General features: G+C 34.6%; 2 protein-coding genes across 9 annotated transcripts in view; one reads left to right on the top strand and one right to left on the bottom strand.

Annotated features, from left to right (window-relative positions):
* The window catches only part of CTNNA3 (catenin alpha 3), a 1,664,912-nt gene that overhangs the window by 246,874 nt on the left and 1,392,922 nt on the right, over nt 1-25,116 (top strand). The window lies entirely within an intron of this gene.
* Nucleotides 11,668-23,512, bottom strand: LOC140631915 (ubiquitin-conjugating enzyme E2 N-like). Its single transcript, XM_072823269.1, has one exon. It carries the CDS (start codon nt 13,500-13,502, stop codon nt 13,044-13,046), a length of 459 nt encoding a protein of 152 aa, XP_072679370.1. The 5' UTR covers nt 13,503-23,512; the 3' UTR covers nt 11,668-13,043.

Raw genomic sequence — 25,116 nt, 5'->3', positions numbered from 1 at the left:
AGTATTAGTTTCAGAGTAGTATTTACTGATTTATCACTTACATGCAACACTCGGTACTTATTACATCATGTGTCCTCCCTAGTGCTCATCACCAGTTTAACTTGTCCACCCACCAACCTCCCTTCCAGCAAGCCTCAGTTTATTCCCTATAGTTAAGTGTCTTATGTTTTGTCTCCCTTTCTGTTTTTATATTATTTTTCCTTCCCTTCCAAATGGCAAGATTTCATTCCTTTTGATGGCTGAGTAATACTCCATTGTATATGGATATACTACATCTTTATCCATTTATCATTTAATGGACATTTGAGCTCTTTCCACACAAATTTCAAAATTGTTTGTTCTGGCTCTGTGAAAAATGCTGGTGCTATTTTGATAGGAATTACATTGAATGTGTAGATTACTTTGGGTAGTAAAGACATTTTTAAAAAGATTTATTTATTTATTTTAGAAAGATAGAGAGATAGTGTGTGTGTGAGTTGTGGGGGAGGGAGAAGCAGACTCTGGTTGTGGAGCCTGACATAGGGTTCAATCCTTGGACCCTGAGACCACAACATGAGCCAAAAACAAGAGTTGTCTGCTCAACTGAGCCACACAGGCATGCCAATATAGACATTTTACCAATATTTGTTCTTCCAATCCATGAGATTGTAATGTTTTTCCATTTCTTGTGTGTTCTTTAATTTCTTTCATATTGTTCTATAGTTTTCAGAGTACAGGTATTTTATCTCTTTGGTTAGGTTTATTCCTAGGAATCTTATGATTTTTGGTATAATTCTAAATAGAATCAATTCCTTGATTTTTCTTTCTGCTGCTTCATTATTAGTGTATAGAAATGCAACAGATTTCTGTACATTGATTTTATATCCTATGACTTTTCTGAATTCATGTATCAGTTCTAGCAATTTTTTTTGTGAAGTTTTCTACATAGAGCATCATGTCACCCATGATGAGTGAGTTTGACTTCTTCTTTGCTGATTTGGATGCCTTTTATTTCTTTTTGTTCTCTGATTGCTGAGACTAGGCCTTCTAGTACTATGTTGAACAACAATGGTGAGAATCGGCATCCTTGTTGTGTTTTTGACCTTAGGGGAAAAGGTCTGAGTTTTTCCCTGTTGAGGATGGTATTAACTGTGGATTTTTCCTATATGGCCTTTATGATGTTGAGGTATGTTCCTTCAATCCCTACTTTGTTGAGGGTTTTTATCAAGAAAGGTTGCTCTATTTTGTTAAATGCTTTTTCTGCATCTATTGAGGGGATCATATGGTTCTTATCCTTTTTTTTTTTTTTATTAATGTGGTATATATCACATTGATTGACTTAAGGATATTGAACTTCCCCTATAAGCCCAGGAATAAATCCCACTTGATTGTGGCAAATGATTCTTTTAATGTACTGTTGGATTTGACTCCCTAGTATTTTGTTGAGAGTTTTTGCATCTATGTTCATGAAGGATATTGACCTGTAATTATCCTTTTTAGTGGGGTCTTTGTCTGGTTTTATAGTCAAGGTAATGCTGGCCTCATAGGATGAATTTGGAAGTTTTCCATCCATTAGTATTTTGGGGAACAGTTTTAGAAAAATAGGTATTAATTCTTCTTCAATGTTTGGTAGAATTCACCTGCTAGGCCATCTGGCCCTGGACTCTTGTTTGTTGGGAGATTTTTGGTTACTGATTCAATTTCTTTGCTGGTTATGGGTCTGTTTCAATTTCCTATTTCTTCCTATTTCAGTTTTGGTAGTTCTATGTTTCTAGGAATTTATACATTTCTTCCAGATTGCCCAATTTGTTTGCATATCATTTTTCATAATAAACTCTTATAATTATTTGCATTTCTTCTGGAGACCGTTCCCTGTGCACTCGAAAAGAATGTGTATTCTGCTGCTTTAGGATGAAATATTCTGAATATATCTCTTAAGTCCGTCTGGTCCAGTGTGTCATTCACAGCCATTGTTTCCTTGCTGATTTTCCGCTTAGATGATCTATCCATTGCTGTGAGTAGGGTGTTAACTTCCCCTGCTATTATTTTATTGTTCTTTATTTTTGTCATTAAATGATTTATATATTGAAGTACTCCCAAGCTGGGGGCATAAATTTTTATAATTGCTAGATGTTTTGTTGGAGAGACCCCTTAATTATGATATACTGCCCTTCTTCAACTTTTGTTACAGTCCATAGTTTATTTATTTATTTTTAAGGATTTTATTTATTTATTTGAGAGAGAGAGAGAGAGGGAGAGAGAACACAAGCAGAGGGAGTATGTGGCATAGGAAAGGGAGAGGCAGGCTCCCTGCTAAGCAGAGAGGCCAGTGTGGTGCTCGATCCCAGGGTCCCAGGATCCAGACCTAACCTGAAGGCAGACACTTAACTGACTGAGCCACCCAGGTGCCCCACAGTCCTTAGTTTAAAATATTGTTTGTCTGATATAAGTATGGCTGCTACAGCTTGGTTTTTATGTCCTTTAGGATGATAGATGGTTATCCATTCTCTCACTTTCAATCTGTAAGTGTCTTTAGGTCTGAGATGAGGTTGTTATATGCAGCATATAAGTGGTTTTTTTTTTTTTTATCCATTCTGATACCCTATATCTTTTGATTAGAGCATCTAGTCCATTTACATTCAGTGTGATTATTGATAGATAGCATTATAGTGCCATTTTATTACCTGTAAAATTGGCATTTCTGGAGATTTTCTCTGTTGCTTTCTAGACTTTGTTCCTTTTGGTCTTTTCCACTCAAGGAGTCCTCTTTAATATTTCTTGCAGCGCTGATTTACTGATCATGAACTTCTTTAGTTTTTGGTTGTCTGGGAAACTCTGTATCTGTCCTTGTATTCTGAATGACAGCCTTGCTGGATAAAGTATTGTTGGTTGCATATTTTTCCCATTCAGCACATTGAATATATCATGCCACTTTCTTCTGACATAATAAGTTTCTGTGGACAGATCTGCTGCTAATCTTATTTGTCTTTCCTCATAGGTTAGGGATTTCTTTTCCCTTGCTACTTTCAGCATTCTTTCCTTAATATCTGTATTTTACAAATTTTACTATGATATGTTTTGGTGTTGGCCTGCTTTTGTTGATTTTGTTGAGCATTCTCTGTGCTTCCTGCATTTGGATGTGTTTCCTTCCCCAGATTAGGGAAATTTTCAGCGGTGTAATTTGCTTAAACTGTCTGCCCCCCTTTCCTTCTCTTCTTCTTGGACTCCTATGATATGAATATTATTACACCTTATGGAGTTACTGAGTTCTGTATGTCTACTTGATGATACAATATTTTCTTTCCTTCTTATTTTAAGCTTCATTATTTTCCATATTTTTACCTACTATTTCTCTTGTTTCTCTGCTTCTTCCATCCTTATGGTCATTACATCCAGTCAGTTTTGCTTCTTGGTTATAGCATTTAAAAAATTTCATCCTAACTAATTTTTAGGTCTTTTACCTCTGTAGTAAGGAACTCCCTGGTTTTTTCTATGTTTTTCTCAAGCCCAGCTTGTATCCTTATGATTGTTGTTTTAAATTCCGATTCAGGCATATTATTTAAATCTGTTTTGATTATATCTTTGGCCATGACCTCTTCTTGTTCTTTCTTTTGGAATGAATTTCTCCATCTTGGCATTTTGTTTGGGTCTCTATCTTCTGTGTGTTAGGGAAGCCTGTTATGTTTCCTGCTCCCCTTGCTTTGCTTCTCTCTCTCTTTGACAAGTAAATAAAATCTTTTTTTTTTTTTTTTTTTTTAAAGACATCTCTGGCTGTGGAGAATAGATTTGGTGTGGAGTTGATTGGGCTGAAGAGGCAGGATGGATAATGTTAAGAGACTAATTAAGAAATCAGTGTTATTGGTCCAGGAACAGGATCATGGTGGGCTACACTAATGGTTGGATTGTAGAGGTCTTTAGGAGTAGGACCTAAGAAAATTCAAGTTGTATGTGTGGGCTAGGGAGAGGCTAGAGTCCAGATGTTGTCCAGGTTTCTAGTTAAGTGAGTCATGGGGCCATTTACTAGAGTAGGAGCTCTGGAGGAAGAACCTGTTTTTGGGGAAAGATTTAGTTTGGAATATAATATTGAATAGCCTTGGAGACAGTGTTTCTGTCTTTGGTAAGGCTCCTAGTTGATTAACTTTTTCAAACCATGTGGGTTTACTTTCATTCTTATCCCCTTTTTCTAGAGAAAAGTAACACTTTTAATCTTTTGTCTCTTAAAACAGATTTATTAATCTTTTATTTATTTATTTTTGATTTTTTGAGATTTATTAATCTTAATTGAATGGGTATTTAATATAGGAAGAATACTGTACATGTTATCTGGCAGAGTCCCAGTTATTTCATATTCTCAGTATGCTTCTTATCTTGTATTTTCTTACCACTTGTGTATAGTTGTATCCATATCTAAGTGGAGTGGTGAAGAGTATGGCATCTGGAGCCTGGGTTGAATTCTGTTTCCCATACAAGCTGGTGAGCCTCATTTGGCTCATCTCTAAAATGAGGGTAACACTGGTACCTGTTTTATGGGGCTTGTTAATGAGGACTAGATAAATCATTTCACATAAAGCACTTAGAAGTATTTGTGAAACACAGCCAAGAAGAGTGGTTTATAAACTAGTACTCTGATGCTGAGTGATGTGGAAGTCTGAAGCCACAGATCCTGAAAATTCCAGAAGGAACATTTATTTATTTATTTATTATTTTTAAATTTTAATTTTTTTATTTTTATTTTTTAGAGAGGGAGAGAGTTGGATAGGGGCAGATGGAGAGAGAGAGAGACTCTTTTTTATTAATTTTTTAAAATTTATTTATGATAGTCACACACACACAGAGAGAGAGAGAGAGAGAGAGAGAGGCAGAGACATAGGCAGAGGGAGAAGCAGGCCCCATGCACTGGGAGCCCGATGTGGGATTCGATCCCGGGTCTCCAGGATTGCGCCCTGGGCCAAAGGCAGGCGCCAAACCGCTGCACCACCCAGGGATCCCGAGAGAGACTCTTAAGCAGACTCCATGCCCAGCACAGAGCCCATCACAGGGCTCAGTCTCATAACCCTGAGAATATGAACTGAGCTGAAATCAAGAGTCAGCTGCTAAATTGACTGAATCACCCAGGTGCCCCCAGAGGGAACCCTTTTTTAAAAGCAAAATTTATAGTACTCAGGGAATAAGATAACTACCATTCCCCTCCATTTCAGGGTAGGGATATACTTGCTCCTTTAATTGCTGACATCAGAAGAAGGATGATTGTAGTCCATTATTTGTTGACTTCAGGTGATAATAAAAGGTTAAAATGAAGGGACCCACGAATGATTGGTCTCCTCTCTACCTATAATTTGAGAAAGATGATGAGCAGGAGCAAGAAGGCAATTGCCTTCCCTTAGTGTCTAAATTTTTCCCTTAATGAGGCTTATCCATTTTGCTAACTTAAAGAGCTCTCTGAAATTTCAATTATAAACTAACTCATAGGAATTTGGCAAGAACAACAAAATTTATTCATTATATTTGCTGAAGAAAGTATCTTTAGCTGCCTTTAAGCTTGTGATACAAGGATATTTTCTTGCCCTGAGAACTGTTTTCTTTCTAGGCTAAAGGTGTGAGGTATGTGTGTATGTATAGATATGTATGATTCATGCCCATTCTTTAAAAAAAAGTTTTCCCAGCCCATAATTATATGTAATATGATATATTTTTATACTCTACTAGACCAGAAGCTGTATTAAAGTAAAAAGTTTTTTAAAGATTTTATTTATTTATTTATGAGAGACACAGAGTGAGAGAGAGGCAGAGACACAGGCAGAGATAGAAGCAGGCTCCATGCAGGGAGCCTGATGTGGGACTCTATCCTGGGACTCCCGGATCATGCACTGAGCCGAAGGCAGGCGCTTAACCGCTGAGCCACCCAGGCATCCCAATATAAGATTTTTCTTATCTATTTTCTATTGCCTCATGGTCAATATGTCTAGCACATATCAAGTACAATATTTTTTTGATTAAATGAATGACCCAAGTATCCATGAAGAAAGGGATTAAAACCATTTTCTTATATCTTCTTTCATCTTTCTTATATATGAAAAGTTAAAAAAAAATTGACAGGCTACCATTAAATATATAGTTTCCTTCTACTATTAAATAGAAAGTTCCCTCTACAGTAGCAATTCTTTTAAAATTTTTTTAAAGTTTTAATTTGAATCCCAGTTAGTTAACATAAAGTGCTATATTAGTTTCAGGTGTACAATATAGTAATTCAACACTTACATACATCACCCTGTGCTCATCACAACTGTACTCCTTAAACCCATCACCTATTTAACCTATCCCAGCAACTCCCCTCTGGTAACTATCAGTTTGGGTGTTCTAATTATGACTCTGTTTCTTTATTTTATTATTATTTTTTAAATTAAAAAATTTTTTTCTTGTAGGCTCCATGTATGGAGCCCAATGTGGGGCTTGAACTCACAACTCTGAGATCAAGACCAGAGCTTAAATCAAGAGTTGGATGCTCAACCAACTGAGCCACCTACACGCCCCAAGACTACTCTGTTTCTTGATTGTGGGCCCCTTTGTCTCTATTTTTTTCCCTTTGCTTGTTTTGTTTTTTAGATTCCACATATGAGTGAAATCATATGATATTTGTCTTTCTCTAACTGACTTGTCTCGCTAAACATTATACTCTCAAGCTCCATTCATCTCATTGCAAATGGCAAGATTTCATTCTTTTTATGGCTGAATAATATTTGACTATATATGTATATAATTCCACTATATTCCAAAATATTTTAATATTTTGTATATATATACATATATATTATGTATACATGTATATACATATAATATTTTATATATATAACATATTTTTATGTTATATATATATATAACATATTTTTATGTTATATATATATATATAACATATTTTTATGTTATATATATATATATATATAACATCTTCTTTAACCATTCATCAATTTATAGGCTCTTGGGCTGCCTCCATATCTTGGCTATTGTAAATAATGTTACTGTTGCTATAAACATTGGGATGCATATATCCCTTTGAATTAGTGTTCTTGTGTTCTTTGGGTAAATGCCTAGTAATGTGATTGCGAGATCATAAAGTAGTTCTGTTTTAACTTTTTGAGGAAACACCATACTGTTTTTCACTGTGGCAGCACCAGTTTGAATTCCCACCAACAGTGTAAGAAGGTTTCTTTTTCTCTACATTCTCACCAGCACCTATTGATTTTAGCCATTCTAGCATGTAAGAGATAATATTTCATAATAGTTTTGATTTGCATTTCCTGATAAGTGATGATGAGCATCTTTTTCTTTGGAAGAATGTCTTTTCATGTTTTTGCCCATTTTAAAATTGGATTATTCATTTCTTGGGTGTTGAGTTTGATAAAACCTTTATATATTTTGGATACTTACCCTTTCTCAGATATATTATTTGTAATATCTTCTCCCATTCCATAAGCTGCCTTTTAGTTTTGTTGATAGTTTTCTTCACAGTGCAGAAGCTTTTTATTTTGAAGAGGTCCTATTAGTTTATTTTTGCTTTAGTTTTCTTTGTCTCAAGAGACATAACTAGTTGGAAGTTGCTAAGGCCAATGTCAAAGAGGTTACTTCTGTTTTCTCCCCCAGGATTTTGATGGTTTCCTGTCTCATATTTAGGTCTTTAATACATTTTGAATTCATTTTTGTGTATGGTATAAGAAAGTGGTCCAGTTTCATTCTTTTACATATAGCTGTCTGGTTTTCCCAGGGATCTTGAGAAGTTGTCTAGTCCAATTCAATCCTCATTATCTACAGATAGGAAAATAGAAACTAAGAGAGTTGAAATGATACTACCTTGGTTACATGGCTCGTAAATTTATATGCAAGACTAGAGTCCAGTTCTTCAGATTACTAATCCGGTATCTTTTTAGGAAAAAGCTACTCCTTGAGCTTAATTGGGTAATAGAAAATTGTGTAATTATGTGACTAAAACAACAGATAAAGGACATCTTTGGTCATATTTGTAATGTTTCAGAATAGGAGGACTCTGGAGCAGGGAGCCAAATAGCATTGCAGTATGCAAATGAAATATGAAGGATTTGGGCAAGGAATTTGGCAGTGTAAGCCAAGAGAAAATAATATGTTTCTCTCATCTAAAATAATTTTCATGGAGAAATATCAGAGTGACATTTTATCATTTAAGTGTTGGTAATTCTCTTAGTTGATAACTCATTGGCTTCTAATAAGTGAAAGAGGGAGAGAGATGTCTTTTTCTTAGTACAGTTTTGTTTCCTCTCTTTTAAGTAGAAACAAACAAATAAAAAACAAATTTAGCTTCCAAATTGCTAGGCTTATTTACTTTGAGAGGACATACTCAATTGTTTTTCTCAGAATGGTCCTGTAGATTATTCGCTGACCAGTTTGAGAGGAGGGGAGGGAGATTCTGATTGTATAGACTGTTCACTTCATCAGAAAGGCTGTGGCATGTGGAAAAACCCCACACAATTGATCAGGACCTGGATGTTTTTATACTTTTTCTTCATGTTATTTTTGATTTCTCTGTTTTTAACAAATATGAATGGAAACAAATAATGATCAGACCATTTTGGAAGGTTGATAGGTTAACTAGTTAATATAATAAGACCTTTTTTGCTAACTATATACAACACAAATAAATGCCTGCTATTTTTTACCTTGGGGAATCATTAATCTGTTCTCATTCTCCTCAAGATTATTAAGAAAATAGAACTCCTGGGATTCAACATTTTTATGAAGAGAATATCAGTTATTGGTTAATAACACTGCACCACCACTATTTTATTCAAATAGTAATTTCAGTTATTACTAGTGAGGGTTTTATAATAAAGATTTTTAAATATATGAGAATATGAAAGAAAGATGGATGCAAGCCAGGTCACTTTATTTGTACTCTATTTTAATGAAAGCAAATGAGAGAAACTTATGGGGTAAATTTTGATACTCTTAGGGTTTTTATCTGTAAGAAGGTACTAAAGTTTTAATTATAATCTAATAAATACTTGAAAAACACAAAGCAAAACCAAGTTCATTGGGTTAATATATGATCCTTATGTCCCTCTAAAGATAAAAACAAATATCATAATCAAGTTTTGGAAGGAACGTGTTATTTGAGATTTACAGGAATAAATTGTCACGTTATTGTTTTGACTGAAACCACTTTTGTAATTAATTTCCCCAGATATTTGTCCATTTATTGTGCTATATTACATTGTTAATATTTCTCTTTACAATTACAATTATTATAGTTGTGCTCTGGGAAAAAACCTATTAAAATATGTTCTTAATTTGCATATCCATAATTCTATTACTAAGGCCCATTTAAAAAAGAATTTATGTATATATTTTCAATTCATTAATGGTATATAAATGATTTCCCTTTTATTGTTTACTATACAATAAAAATATTTTAAATAGTAAGAGTACCCCAAAATTATAAAGGCAAACTTTTGAAATTAGGTAAGAGCATTTAATTTACCATATTAACCCAGGGTGCCATTTGTTAATTACTGAACTGCTACATTTATGTGCTCTGATTATTAGTCAAGATATATTTGATCTTTATTCATATAAACACTGTTTGTGAATGTTTATGCTAATTGATTTTGGATTCTTAGATATAATGCAGTTAGTGATTGGCTTCTGTCTTCCTCCCAGCCTTTGTTTCTATGGGAAATGTAGGGGGAAGGGGAAAGTTTGTGGGGAAAGTTTTTCTGTAGGAACAAGGAGATGAAAGGTGGACCTTGAACCCAATCTCCTAGGAACAAGGTAACTAAATTAGAGCCAAGTGAGGTTTTCTGTCATCATCACTGCTTTTCTGCAAGTCTAGCCAGCCCCGGGACTCAAAATCATTCTGATTTGTACTGAAGTCTGGAGAGTATAGCTGTCAGTAGGTGGTGCCAAACTGCAACTAGGCATAGGTGAATTTGAATGCCTTAGACCCCCAATTCATTGGCAAATTTTGCCCTACCCCTTTGATTAATTTAGAAATAAGAAGACCCTGTACCTAACAAGGCTGAATCTTTTGGACCCTACTTATTTTGTCTGTGTAAAAAACAATATATGAGAAAAATATCTACAAGCACTGTGAAAATTGAGAGGAAAAAGAATCTCTTGAGAAAGCAGTGGGATTTCTCAGCAGTAATAGGAGTTTTTAAAATTTTCATAAAGCATAGGGGCCAAAACAATAAATTTGTTTAAGTAAGGCAGGGATGCTATCCAATGGTATCAAACAATAGGCTATATTTAATCACAACCCTATACTTTTTAAATACTTCCTGCCTATGGCATATTATTACCTCCAGGAATATTCCAGAATATAGAAACTTATTTGGGGCTTGGACTCAGAATGGATTTCTAGAGCAGTTGTGTATTACACAGATTTACTCAGTTTGGGGAGTAGGGACTCCTGGAGACACTGCCTAGCTATATTGTATGTCCTAGTTACTTTTATTTCATTTAGGCTTTTGAAGTAAAATTAGTGGATTTTTTAGGCATCCTCCAAAAGATGACTGATACCTACAAAGAGTCAAACAGAATAGGACTCAGCTGTGACCATTAGTGATACACAAAAATTTTCTTAAAACTTATGAAGTAAAACTACCTAGTTTCTATCCATTTATCTTAGATAAATGAAAAATTTATTACCCTACACTAAGTGAAAGTCATAAGAAATGAGTACTCTATTTCAAAATCAAGTTGACAGTCAATAACTTAGAGAATCTAGAAGAAAATGCAATTTTTTTTTCCTATACATTGAAAATTTTCAGCCTGGCATATCATGAATGTGCTAATTGGTTAACTACTGAAATTCCATCTTTGTTTTCAAGACTTTCTTATAACTTTCTACTATTAAAAGGTCACACTAATTCCTGCTTTAATTGTATATATTTTCTATATAGTTCATGGGGAATTGCTGGCAAGTTACATTTGGAAGTCAGAGACTAATTTTCCTAGAGAACTTGTATGCTTTTCTTACACATGGAAGTGATTTTAAGAAGGCATCAGGAACCTTGCTAATTCAAGTGTGGTTTGTAGACTAGCAGCATTGACATCACTTGGAAGCTTGTTAGAAATGCAGAATCTCAAGTTCCATCCCAGACTGACTGAATCTGACACTGGAGATGTGGCTGGGCAGTATGTGCTTTATCAAGCCCTCCAGATGACTCTAATGCATGGGAAAGTGTGACAATCTCTGGTTTAAGGGAGATATATCATTCCTTGTACCCTTTCACCTGCCAACACTGACGTTCTTCCTAGGAATATTGCTGCTGTGATCTGAGACCTACAAACTTTAATCCTTAATTATTTAGAAACCATAGTGTTCTTTTTCCTTATATGTGTACCCATAGCAATTCCTCAGTAGTATCAGAATAGTAAAATACAGAAATTTGCATTAGGTTAATAATCTGCAATGAGAAAAGAAGACAGAGCACTGTAAGTGATAGCTGATTATTATGGTGATTCTCCTATTCCCACTGCCTTCAGGAGTAATTTCCATTTTCCATTTACTATGTGCCTGGCAAGGAAGTTTGACTTTAGCCACTGTTGCTTTTAGCTAATTATAATATTGCTTTTGAATTTTGAAAAAATTGGAGAAAATTCTAATAATTGTTAGAATAAAAACAATAAAAAGTTTTTTTTTTTTTGTTGCTCTTTTTTTTTTTTTTTTTGAGAAATGGAACAGTATTTCAGGTGTTCACATGGAGGGAAATCAGGGAAGAAGAGGAAATAGAGAAAGCCATTTGATGAAAGTGCTTTTTCTTATGGCAAAAATGATAGCAGTCCACACATTTTTTGGCTTTTTATTGAAAAAAAATTAAATTTCAGTTAACACACAGTGTAATGCTAGCTTCTGGAGTAGAATTCAATGCTTCGTCACTTATATACAACACCCAGTGTTCATCACAATAAGTGCTGTCTTTAATACACATCACCCATCTAGCCCATTTCCCACCCACCTCCCTCTATAAACCCTCAGTTTGTTCTTTATCTTTAAGAGTCTCATATGATTTGTTTCCTTCTCTCCTTTTTCTCTTCCCCCCATCCCATATGTTCATCTGTTTTTCTTCTTAAATTCCATATATGAGATCATATGCTATTTGTCTTTCTCTGGCTGACTTATTTTGCTTAGCATAACATACTCTAGCTCCATCCATGTCATTGCAAATGGCAAGATTTCATTCTTTTTGTTAGCTGAATAATATTCCATCTCTCACACACACCACATTTTCTTTTTTCTTTTCTTTTTTTGAATGTTCCATCAGTTTTAATTTTTAAATACAATTGTCACATTGGGAAAATGAAATAAACACAGTAAAATAAACTGTACAAAGGCAAAGTAGAATAACAAAAAATATTTTACTAAAACATAAGATTTACAGAAGTTTCCAGATAAGCCATACAAAAAGGTCACAAGCTTTTTCCTGAAGGAAGGATTCTACACTTGACAGCAAAGTCACAATGTTATTAGTGAGGGCTGTGATGTTTGTTTAATGTTCCCATTTTGGTTCAGACAATCAAGCTTGTCCATCTACAGCGTCTAAATAAAGTTAGACTTGGCTAGAGAGCATATTCTGAAGAACTGGTTAGCTGCTTTTAACCGATGCAATTAGATCACCATAAAAAGGGGGAAAGGAGCCCATAAAATTAAAATAAAACTACCTCTCCCCCTCAAAAATAATAATAAAGAAAAACATCCACACCCTTGCAGCTAACCCTGACAACTACCTTCATTCACAGTGCTTTATACTTAAACCATGATGGGGGAAATGAATAAAAGCAGAGAGGGGCCACTGCTTTTAAATGTTTCACAACAATCCAGATGGTACTTCTAGCCTCTGCTCATGCTTTACAACAGTGAATCAGGACAAGACATAGATTTGCTAATGTGCATTTAATCACCAAAGGACTGAAGATGTCTGGGCTTTTATTCTGTAATGTTTCTAAGACTGTGTCCATTAAATAAATGCAAACAAAAAAGGAAGAAGTCTTGGCAGAACAGGAGAAGTGGTGCACACTTGATGATCAGATCGATTTTAAATATTATTCATGGCATATAGCCTAGTCCATGCTCTAGCTGTTTCTATGGCTTGGGCTTCGTTGGTCTTCCACTGCTCCGCTACATCATTTGCTAATGGATCATCTGGATTGGGAGCACTTAACAAAGCCTGTATCGATAGCAGAACTGTGCAGATCTGCAGTGTTGGGGACCACTTATCTTTCAAAATATCTAAACATATTCTTCCCAACTTGTCTATATTAGGATGATAAATTTTGGTCATGAAACATACTTTAGGGGCTGCCATTGGGTATTCTTCTGGAAGGAATAGTTCAAGTTTAAAAGTCCCTCCCTCAAAGGGGGAATCCTGGGGGCCAGCAATGACCACATGAAAATAACGGGCATTGCTCTCATCTGGTTCTGCTTTAATGCCAGGAACTGGTTCTGCCAGCAAACGCTGGGGTTCCTTGATAATCCTGCGGGGCAGCCCCGCCATCTTGTCAGATCCCGAGTTTGGCCTCTGTTCTCGACTCTGGCTCTGCTCGCCTCACCCACATTTTCTTTATCCATTCATCAGTCAATGGACATTTGGGCTCTCTCCATAGCTTTGCTATTGTTGATAATGTTGCTGTAAATATCAGGATGCATGTACCCCCTCAAGTCTGTATTTTTTGTGTCCTTTGGATAAATACCTATTAGTGCAATTTCTGGTCATAGGGTAGTTCTATTTTTAACTTTTCGAGGAACCTCCATGTTGTTCTCCATAGTGGCTGCAACAGTTTGCATTCCCACCAACAGTGCATCACTCTTAGATTTTTAATATCCGCATTATAAAACAAGAACTCTGTTAGGCATCCCAGTTGTTTTCTCCTATTTATTACCTCCACAATGGTAATTTCCTTATGCATCAATTAGATTTCAAAGGAATTAATCATAACAGTCCAGAGCAGGATTCTTTTCAGAGCCTAAAATCTACTTTGCATTTTGTTAAATGAGTTTTCTTCTTTTAAAAGATTTCTTACTTTTCTGAATTCTAGCCAGTAAGCCAGATGAATTGCTAGAACACACTTTGGCCTTCTTTTAGTTTCCTTCTCCACAAAACTAGTTATTTAGTGCTTCCTTTTAAATAAATTTTGAAATATATTATTGTTTCCATTATAAAAAGCTTAAAAACACAGGATTTTATTATTTGTAATGAATCTATATTTCCTAATGTGCTTCCTTTACTTTAGAGATATTTGCACACCTACTCTATCTAGAAAAAGCAAGTTTTAGACAATGCTTGTAATTTAAGGGAACAAACAAACACTTAAACAAATTTCCAAATAGATTCAACCACTCTTCCAAGTTATCACTTCCTTGACACATTCTTTGTGAGATAAGACAAAGTATTTCAAGTAGCTCAGATAACGGAGTTGCTGCAAGTTGCTATTGCCATAACAGAAGTTTTAGAATAGTCTTTTCTATGGCCTTGACAGCTCAGTGAAATAACAGAGCCTTGACAGAACCTCACTGATATTGGAAAACAATAAAACCAATATATCCTACAGCTAGGACATTAAATTAAATTCCCATCATGTTATCTTTGGTGGCTGTTCATTTGCTGGTTAAGAATCCCTTGGCATTTCTTTGAAACAGTATGTGATAACTGTGCTCTCTAGACTAACATTAATTTTCATTTTCTTCCTTTTTTTTTTAATAGCTAAACATATGGTACAGTGCTTTTAAATTTCCCTACTTGGTCACCCGTAGATGTTTTTCAATTTCTGAAATAAAAAAAGTGCTTTTTAGGAAACATATATACAGTACTTAAACATTAATAGAGAGATTTTACATCTTAATGTTAATTAGTGAGTCAATCCAGAAAATGCATTGTACTATTAGATTATGCATTTTCAGATTAGTCTAAATAAAGTCAGGCTGGGATATTCTCTTTTATAAGCAGGGGAATCCCACAGTTGGATCTACCATGTTAACTCACTTCTTTAGGTTGAATAAGCTTCTTCAGTTAAATCATCTCCTTTGCTTCCAGGGTCTTCCGTTTTTCAGTCATTTTCCCATGCTGCCACCATGGTTATCATCCAAACATACTGCTTCATTTCTCTGCTTTGAAAGTGTTGTTGGTTCCCCATTACTCACAGGATAAACTCATAATGATCTTATCATCATAGGATGCCAATCTCTCCACAAGTTAGTTCTAATCATCTAACATCATTTTCTGCTTCTACTAATTTCTTCTGTGTTCTAGCCACATGCAACTTCTTTGTGGTCCCTGAACATTCCTTATCCTGGAAACTCCATGTGTTTGTTTCATGCTTTATGACCTTTGAGTAAACTCTCTTCCTCAGGGGCCTGTGGCACTCCCATAATGGCATGAAATTGAGGTAGGATCCTAGTTCTCACTTAAGCCAGGGTCTCTGATCTTGAAGGACATTCCTAGAGACATGATTTCTCTTGGCAACATGGGAGAGTGCATAGTGTCCATAAATTTCCTGCCCAAAGTCCTTTCATTTGGAAATTGTGTTTGCTGTGCTTTGTATAAAAGAGTAGGCAACAACTTTCTTCTCAGAATAGAATATGGAATAATGGAATTGTGATTTTAAAGCCCTGTGGGTCAATAATTTACACTGCTAAAAGCAGTAAGAATGCTTATAACACTTCTCTCTGTTTTCCTTCACCTCAGACTGGTGACTCATGGCCACAGGGACTGAGCTATGAGTAGCAGATGACCTCTCTGATCATTGCAGAGTGAGTGATACTAGCTCTAGTTCTTTACTCCATTTGGGCACTTTAAGAATCTTACCTTCAGGCAGAGGGTAGAGGAAAAGGCAATAGATGGATATCACTTGCTGCCATATTTGATAGAGAGTTCAGTAAGACTAAGTCCTTAGTAGCTAAACCTTGCTCCTGCAGTTTTATTCTCATCAAGAAGAATCACAGAATAACATTGACCAAAGAGAAGAAGCATTCCAGTTTTGAAGAACCGAGAGTATACTCTATTCCCTTTGTATGGAATTAATAATTCTCTTTTCTACATGATCGCTGATACCCCCTGGAGTTTTCTAATTCTTCTTCTCTACCAGGGAGAGTGCCTCTCCACTGAATTGTGCTCCAGCAGATATTTTGTGCAATGCTCAAATTTTTTTTTAAAAGATTTATTTATTTACTTTAGAGAGAGAGAACACAAGTAGGGAAGAGGGACTGAGGGAGAGGAGAGGATCTAAAGCATACTCTCTGCTGAGTGCACAGCCCAGAGCCCTGAGATGGTGACCGGAGCTGAAACCAAGAGTTGGATGCTTAACTGACTGAGCCACCCCAGCGCCCTTTATGTAATGCTCCTATTACAGAGGTTTTAAGTTATGCATATCATCATCCTTTTTTTAAAAAAGGTTTTATTTATTTATTCATGAGAGACACAGAGAGAGAGGGCAGAGACATAGGCAGAGGGAGAAGCAGGCTCCCTGTGGGGAACCCAATGTGGGACTCGATCCCAGGACCCCAGGATCACAACCTGAGCCTAAGGCAGATGCTCAACCACTGAGCCACCAAGGTGCCCTGTCATTGTTATTTCTTAACATCTCCCTCACTAACCTGTATCTCATGTGCTTTGGTTGGCATTTACAGTACTTAGTGTGGTGCTTGGCCCATAGTTAAGTAGATAAGTAATAAATTTCGAATGAGTGAAGGACATGGCACTAATGAACAAAAAGAAGTCAAGACATCTCTAAATTTGATATGTTGTTAAATTTTCCCTATTGCATTTTAGAAGCAAAACAAAGTAACTTTTATTACATGTGATTTGTGCACTAAGTGCTTTGCGTGACATGTAGATATCTAAGTCCCCAACTAATTTGGAAACATTTCTAATATATGTTTTAAAAAAGTAGCAGTAGGGACTAATTGAATTTGGGTTGAATGAAATATTTCTTGAATATTATTCACAAGAACTTGGCAAATTGGCAAACACATTTATTCATTAACAAACATTTATTGAGCACCAACTATGGACCAGGCATGGTGCTTGGATAACAAAGATTAACAATATACTCTTTGTTCATAAAACTTCCAGTTTAGAGTAATTAACAAATAAATGCAGAAATAATTATTTAGAGAATTGTATAAAGTAGGAAGAAAATTATCAAATATAATGATTATTATATTTTTTCAGTCTGGGAAAGAAATAGTACTTAGAAATTGGTTGCCTTAATATAAAAATAAAAGCATTTGGAAATTGATTCAGGGTACCTTGAAATCTCAGCAAATGCTATATAACCAGAATCCTTTTGTTATCTTTAAAGGTATTAATAAATGAAGCATTGTTATAGGAACCATTTTGATAAGGAGACTGACAAGTTATTTTCTATTTAAGTTTTTATTCATGGTATTTGTTGAGATTTATTCATATAAAGTCGTATATATATCACCGTGAAGGAAAGATGAGCCATATATTCCTAGCTCATCAACAGTTTCCTTGTCATATGTGGTTTTCACTTCATCTTTAATGCTGTTTTCTTACAATGACAAGAGTATTAAATTGGAAGCCTATTGAGGAATTTTATTATCTTTTAAAATCTATTGTTGATGAGAATTGGGGCTGAATGCTTGCTGATAAATGTTAACAGTAATATGAAGTGTCTACAAGAAGGCTTCTATTTGTCTATTCATTTAAACACCCTCATCAGTCACAACTGAGGGAAAATGGGTGAAGGCAGGAGAGAGTAACAGAACATTCATTAGGGCTGATTATGTTAATAGCCATTTGACCTATATTTCATAGACCTACCAATTTTTTGAGTATTTACTGATTTTCCTAACTGAAACAGCATTTTTGCTCTCTTCACAAGGATATCCAGAGAGATGTGTCCAAAATTCAGAATATATTTCAAAGAGAAGATGATATGTACATCCTCCATCAGTTATTATTTCTAGGCACTTCAATTTTTGATAAAGTAGTAGTTTGTGAGAGCTGAGTGTCACCAGCCTTCATTAATTCACCAAATATAGATTGAGCACCCCTTACTTACCAAGTCTTGTTCTTGGCATTGTATGTATGTATGTGGATGTTCCATAGATCTGAGGGAATAATACATACCATCATCAATCATCACAGTAATGTTAGTTTTTTTCTCATGTACTGCCACTGTGTTGGCTCATTTCTTTATGTGGTATGTTTGGGGAGAAGTTTTCAATATAACTAAAATGAACATTCAAGTTCTTATTCTGAATCGGATTAAAACTAAAGATTTTGAAGTATATTATTTTGAATTAAATAAAACTCTGTATTGGGAATGCAATCCAAACTAGCATTGGCTTTTCTCTTTTACCCCTGTTCTTAGGCTGACTTTCTCCATGAAGTAGAAAAGAGATGGGGATCCCTGGGTGGCGCAGCGGTTTGGCGCCTGCCTTTGGCCCAGGGCGCGATCCTGGAGACCCGGGATCGAATCCCACGTCAGGCTCCCGGTGCATGGAGCCTGCTTCTCCCTCTGCCTATGTCTCTGCCTCTCTCTCTCTGTGTGTGACTAGCATAAATAAATAAAAATTAAAAAAAAAAAAAAAGAAAAGAGAGCTCCCAGAAACCCAGGTTTACATTGTTCTTGTTTTTTATCAGCTGATGATTACCTTCTTTCCTATATGTAAGTCTCTCCAAACACGCTGATCGACTCTGCCTGGAACATGTAAACCCTGGGCCAATATGTTCAGATTGATTGGTTAACCTTGGTTTTGTGCCCACCCTTGAGGAGAGCAAGATAGAGTAGAAATATTGACAGCCTTTATAGGATCATAGAAAGTGGGGGAAGGGTAGCATGCTAATGGAGAAAAAAAAAGGGTGCTGTTTCCTGAGGAAGGATTAAAAGATGCTGGCAGGCAAAGAACAACATATGTCTCACAAATATATATGAAACTTAATTTTTTCTGTGGCTTATCTGAAGAGACATTCTAAGTATATTAAAATTAATGTAGAATATTATATAACATTTTTTAAAATAAATTGACTGAAGATAGTGAAATCAGGAAATTCTAGCTTATATTAGGAATTACCTCTATTTAAAAGAGTATCTTCTTTTTGAAGGAATAGGCATTTTAGGAAGAGTACTTCTTTGTTTCTCTTTGATAGATACACTTTGGGCTTTTAATTTTGGTATAATTTCAATATTATAAAAAAGTTACAGGAATAGTACAAGGAACTCTGATTTACTCATATACGTTTTACCTAGATTTTTTGTTTATATTGTGTACTATCTGTTCTCTTTATTTTTCTGAACTTTTGGAGAGTAAATTGGAGACACTATGCACTTTATCCTTAAATACTTTATTGCATGTTTTTAAGAACAAGGATCTTGTCCTGAATAACTTCAATATAGTTAACCACATCAGGAAATTTAAAGCTGATACAATACTATTATTTAATTTAGAGTCTACAGTATTTAAACTGTCAGTTATCCCAAAATTATGACTATTTTTTCATAGTCCAGGATCCAACAAGGGCCACACATTGCATTGTTTTCATATTTCTTTAGTCTCCTTTAATCTGGAGGAGTCTCAGATTTTCTTTGTGTTTCTTGACCTTATTTTCTTTAAGGGCATAGGCTGATTATTATCAAGAATATACTCAGTTTGGGTTTGTCTCATATTTTCATGGTGAAATTCAGACTATGAAAATTTTTAAGAATTTTTAAAATTAAAATATAGTTGACATACAATGTTACATTAGTTTTAGGGGTACAACATGATTGTAACTCTGTACCTTATGTTATACTCACATGGGTAGCTACCATTTGTCACACTGCTAACCATACCATCAACTACATTTCCTATGCTGAAGCATTCATCCATATGACTTATTCATTCTGCAACTGTAAACCTGACCTCCCCTTCTCCTTCACTCCTTTTCCCATTCCCTTACCCCTTTTCCCCCACCCCTCTCTCCTCTGGCAGCCATCAAATTGTTCTCCATATTTATGGGTCTGTTTCTTGTTTGTTCACTTGTTTTGCTTTTTAGATTCCACATAGAAATGAAATCATATCATATTTGTCTTTCTCTGTCTGACTTTCACTTAGCATAATACTCTCTAGGTCCATTCATGTTGTTGCAAATTTCAAGGTCTCATTCTTTGTTATGGCTGAATAATATTCCATTACACATGCGTGCACACACACACAGACACACACCTTCTTTATCCATTCATCTATTGGTGAATACTTAGGTTGCTTCTATATTTTGGCTATTGTAAATAATTCTGCAGCAAACGTAGGGGTGCATATATCTTTTTGAATTAGTGTTTTCATTTTCTTTGGGTAAATACCCAGTAGTGGAATTACTAGATTATATGTTATTTGTATTTTTAGCTTTTTGAGAACCTCCATAATGTTTTCCACAGTAGCTGTACCAATTTACATTCCCTCCAACAGTGCACAAAGGTTCCTTTTTCTCTACGTCCTTGCTAATACTTGTTATTTCTTGTCCATTTGATTCTAGCCATTCTGACAGGTGTAAGGTAATATCTCATTGTGACTTTGATTTGCATTTCCTTGATAATGAGTCATGTTGAGCATCTTTTCATGTGTCTTCTGGCCATCTACATGTCTTCCTTGGAGAAATATCTATTCAGGTCCTATAAGCTATGAGTTTTTGTAGGAATAGCACAAAAGTGATGTTGTCCTTTTCAGTATGCATATGATATTGTTTTGTCCAATATTAGGGATACTAATCATACAAAGACACACACATCTATATTTAAATATCTATATTAATATTAATATTTATATCTTTTTACATTTAAAAAGTATGAGTTTATTCTGATGTCAATATCAATGCATTCATTTGTTCCTCAGCCATGATTTTTTTTTTTTGAGTTTGTATAATGTGCAGAGCACCTTATCAGTCACTCTGGAGAACTGAGAATAGGAAAAAATATCTGTGTCAGAAAGGTCTTTTTAATTTGATTGACTTCTTTCATTTGGTGATGGAAAACATACTTTTTAAAGATTTGTAAGAAATCTAAGAAGAAATAAGTATTCAGTCTTTTAAGGAAACCCAGAGAAGGTTTGTCGTGTAAATTGCATACTTACTATACCTAAAAACACAAAGCCCATGAAGTGTAGAGAGGTATACGTGGTCCCCATGTGACTGCAGGAAAAGTGTCCTTGTGGTTAATTTTCTGAAGCTGATGTGTTACTGTGCTTGAGGCATATTTACTTTTCAGATCCAATCTGTGAAGATGTTAGAGTAGATGCATGTTGGCTTACCAAAAAAATCACTGAAGTATTGGGTTGTAGAAAGAAATTAACTTCATGAGTTATCCATGAAATTATAGTTATAGGGAAAAATCTCTAGAGCTGAATTTATGATGGAATGTTTTGCATTTTACACTGATGTTCCTCATTGTTAAATGTAACACTCTCAAACCTGCAAATTAATAGTAGTTTCTCAAATTTTTTAGTTCTTTTACTGTAGTATTTGTGAACAACCTTGTCTTTCTTGTCATCCCATGAGGCATGTTTTATAGATTTTATTGATGATTCAGATGACTGAGAGGAATTCAACTTCTTTTTTACTTCCTGGACTTTCTTTAGAGAAGAGTAATTAACATACAATGTTCTAAATTATAAGATAAAGATGTTATTTCATTATGAAGCACAGATATTTACATGTACACTCAATTGACATTTACACATAAATTACATTTGTGTCATACTCTATTATTTTATAGTAAATACATTTGAATTATTTTTCTCAAAAACAACAACAGCATAAACTATTTTTTTTTTTGTTTTTTTTAGCATAAACTATTAATTATTGATAAAGGACAATCTTTACTTCAACCAAGACTCATTAGCTCCTGAACAACAAACATTTTATACTCCATTAGTAATGAGAAGGGGAGAGTCAATTATTCTACCATTTGGTCAAATGTCTTATAACAAAACTGTGTGCCCTTAGGAAATAAAGATGATAAAAGCTAACTCATAAAGTGCCTATTATGTACCAGGAACTATTCTAAGTGTGTTATATGTATGAGCTTATACATGTATTGAGCTCAAACTCCTATGAGGTTTATGGCACAGAGAGGTTTAATTAATTTCCAAAGTCACATAGCTACAAAAAAATTAATAAAGTCTCATAACTACAAAAGGTGAAACTGGGGTTTGAACCTGGGGAATCTGTCTTGTGAGTCTAGAGTCCTAACAAATTATCTCTATTCAGTTCAGTTGCTAATTAGACTAACTTATTCCTGCAAAGTTTTTATACTATGTTATAATTTAAAATAATGTATAATTAGGCATTTTGAAAGATACTACTTTAATAACAATAATTTAAAAATTCTTACTATCATGTATAGTTTTTACAACAACCATTTGTTAATTCTTCTTAAATTTGTTTTAGGTGATTGAAAGTCCAAACTGCAGAAATAGATTTAAATGCCTGTTCATTAGTAAAAATAAAATGCTGCTAGTTTGTTAGTTGATTTTGGCTTTTAATGTATCCTGCTTAACCCTGAAGGAACACTAGTACATTAGATATGTGCCTAATTTTAAAAAAGGAACTCATGAATATAGCTACTATACTGTTGTTTATGTAAAAGAAAAAATTTGAATCATAACTCTGGAATATCTCAGTTGGCACATATGTTCCCTGGCAAAGGAAAGATTAAAATTACATTGGTTTCTAAATTTCTGAAGACCAATTAGTTTGCTGATATTCATTTACATTCTTCCCTGAATATGAGAAAGTGCTTTAATTTACTTGCAATTGATGACAGAATTACTCTTGAGGCATGTATAGAAGATTGAAAAAAATTTTTTTTTGATTTGAAGGCAAGGGTGATATATGTTACAGTATTACCCTATTTAATTAGATAATCCATATAAGATTTATTCTATCAACTGTCTTCATTGTTCCATTTTATGTGAATGGAGACACAGTGTGCTGTAGTAGAATGACTTCTGGATTAGTCTTACTTCCCAACTTAGACATGGAATCTTAAATGAAGTCATTTAACATTTGAGCCTCAGTTTCTTTGAGATGTTGTTTAAAGGTAGTGTCTTCATTAATGAATGTAGAGAGCCATAAAATTTAGTTTAGCTTGGTTAGACATTATTTTTAAAAATTATTGAACTATATATATAGTAACAGCTTTATTGCAGTATCATTTACATATCATAAATTTTTCTATCTAATGTATACAATTGTGTTATTTTAGTAAGTTTACACTGTTGTGCAATAATTACCATAATTCAAGTTTTGGAATAGTTTGTCACCCCAAAAGATTCTCTATTCCCATTTTTAGTTATTCTCTATTCCCACCTTTAGTCCCAGCCAGCCACTAGTCTATGTTCTGTATTTGTAGATTTGACTTGTCTTGACAAGTCATTTCATTTAAATGGTCTTTCCTCTCTGGCTTCTTTTACTCCGTAGAATAATTTTGAAGTTTATCCATGTTGTAGTTATGTATCAGTACTTTATTCTTTTTTAATGCTTAGTAATATTCTGCAACATACATGCACCACATATTCTTTAATTCATTAATCAGTTGATGGGCATTTGAGTTGTTTCCACTTTTTGACCATTATGAATACTGTAATTATGGACAATGTGTACAAGTTTTTATGTGAACATATGCTTTTCTGTTGAGCTATACTTATGCTGATGTTTGAATGGAAATTGTATTTTATTCACCATATATAATGTTTCAAATGGAGAGATTGTAAAGAATTTAACATTTTCCTCATAGTTATATAGCAAATGGGTTGTGACTTGATAGCTCTAAGTAAGGTATTTTTTCCTCTTATATATGAATGAAACATTATCTTTATAATATACACCAACCTTATCTTTTCTGTCAGAGTTATTTCCTTTCTTTTGTTTTTGTTTGTTTTTGTTTTTGTTTTTGTTTTTGTTTTGTTTTGTTTTTGCATAGAACTAACAGACTTTCTATAGGGGCTTTGTAGAGTGGGTACATTCTGAAAACTCAGACCCTAATTTAATACCTTCCCTTTCCTCAGACTTTAAATTTATAGGCCTACCTCATTTTATTGTGCTCCACTTTTCTATTTCACAGGATGTAGTGATTTTTACAAGTTAAAGGTTTGTAGCAATTCTGTGTGAAGCAAGTCTGTTGGCACAATTTGCTTACTATGTGTCTGTCACATTTTGGTAGTTCTTGCAATATTTCAGACTTTTTATTGCCATTATTATATTTGTTATGGTGATCCATGCCTGGTAATCTTTGATGTTATTATTGTCATTGTTTCGGGGCACCATGAACTGGGATTATATAAAATGGCAAACTTAATAAATGTTGTGTGTGTTTTGAATGCTACTGACTGGCCATTCTATTCTCTTTCTCACTTTACTTGGACCTCTGTATTCCCTGTCACACAACAATATTGAAATTAGGCTGATTAATAAACCTACAATGTCCTCTAGGTGTTCAAGTGAAAGGAAGTGTGCACATCTCTTACTTTAAGTAGAAAGCTAGAAATGATTAATCTTCGTGAAGAAGGCATGTCGAAACCTAGATAGACTGAAAACCAAGCCTCTTGTGCCAAACAGCCAAGTTGTGAAAGCAAAGGAAAAGTTCTTGAAGGAAATTAAAAGTGCTGCTCCAGTGGACATACACATGATAAGAAAGTGAAATGGCCTTATTGCTGATTTGGAGAAAGGTTAGTGGTCTGGATAGAAGGTCAAAAAACCCCACAACATTCCCTTGTGCCATAGTCTAATCCAGAGCAGGGCCCAAAATCTCTTCAATTCTATGAAGACTGAGAGAGGTGAGGAAGCTGCAGAAGAAAAGTCTGAAGCTAGTAGAGATTGGTTCATGAGGTTTAAGGAAAGAAACTATCTCTATAAGATAAAAGTATAAGGTTAAGGAAGCAGCAAGTTATCTAGTAGATGGAGCTAAGATAGCTAATGAAGATGGCTACATTAAACAACAGATTTTCAATGCACTGGAAGAACACTCTATTGAAAGAAGATGTCTGGCTTCAAAGCTTCAAAGGCCAGGCTGACTCTCTTGTTAGGGGCTAATGCAGCTGGTTGAAGTTGCATTATGTTGAAGCCAGTGTTGCTTTATTGTTCTGAAAGTCCCAGGGTCCTTAAGAACTATGCT

This window comes from Canis lupus, chromosome 4 (genome assembly GCF_048164855.1).
Source record: "Canis lupus baileyi chromosome 4, mCanLup2.hap1, whole genome shotgun sequence".
Lineage (NCBI taxonomy): Eukaryota > Metazoa > Chordata > Mammalia > Carnivora > Canidae > Canis > Canis lupus.
The sequence above is the reverse complement of the archived record's forward strand: the minus strand, read 5'-3'. Positions and strand labels throughout refer to the sequence as shown.

What these genes read in the sequence shown, in the direction of transcription:
- LOC140631915 (XM_072823269.1), bottom strand. Translation starts at nt 13,502, where the DNA reads ATGGCGGGGCTGCCCCGCAGGATTATCAAGGAACCCCAGCGTTTGCTG.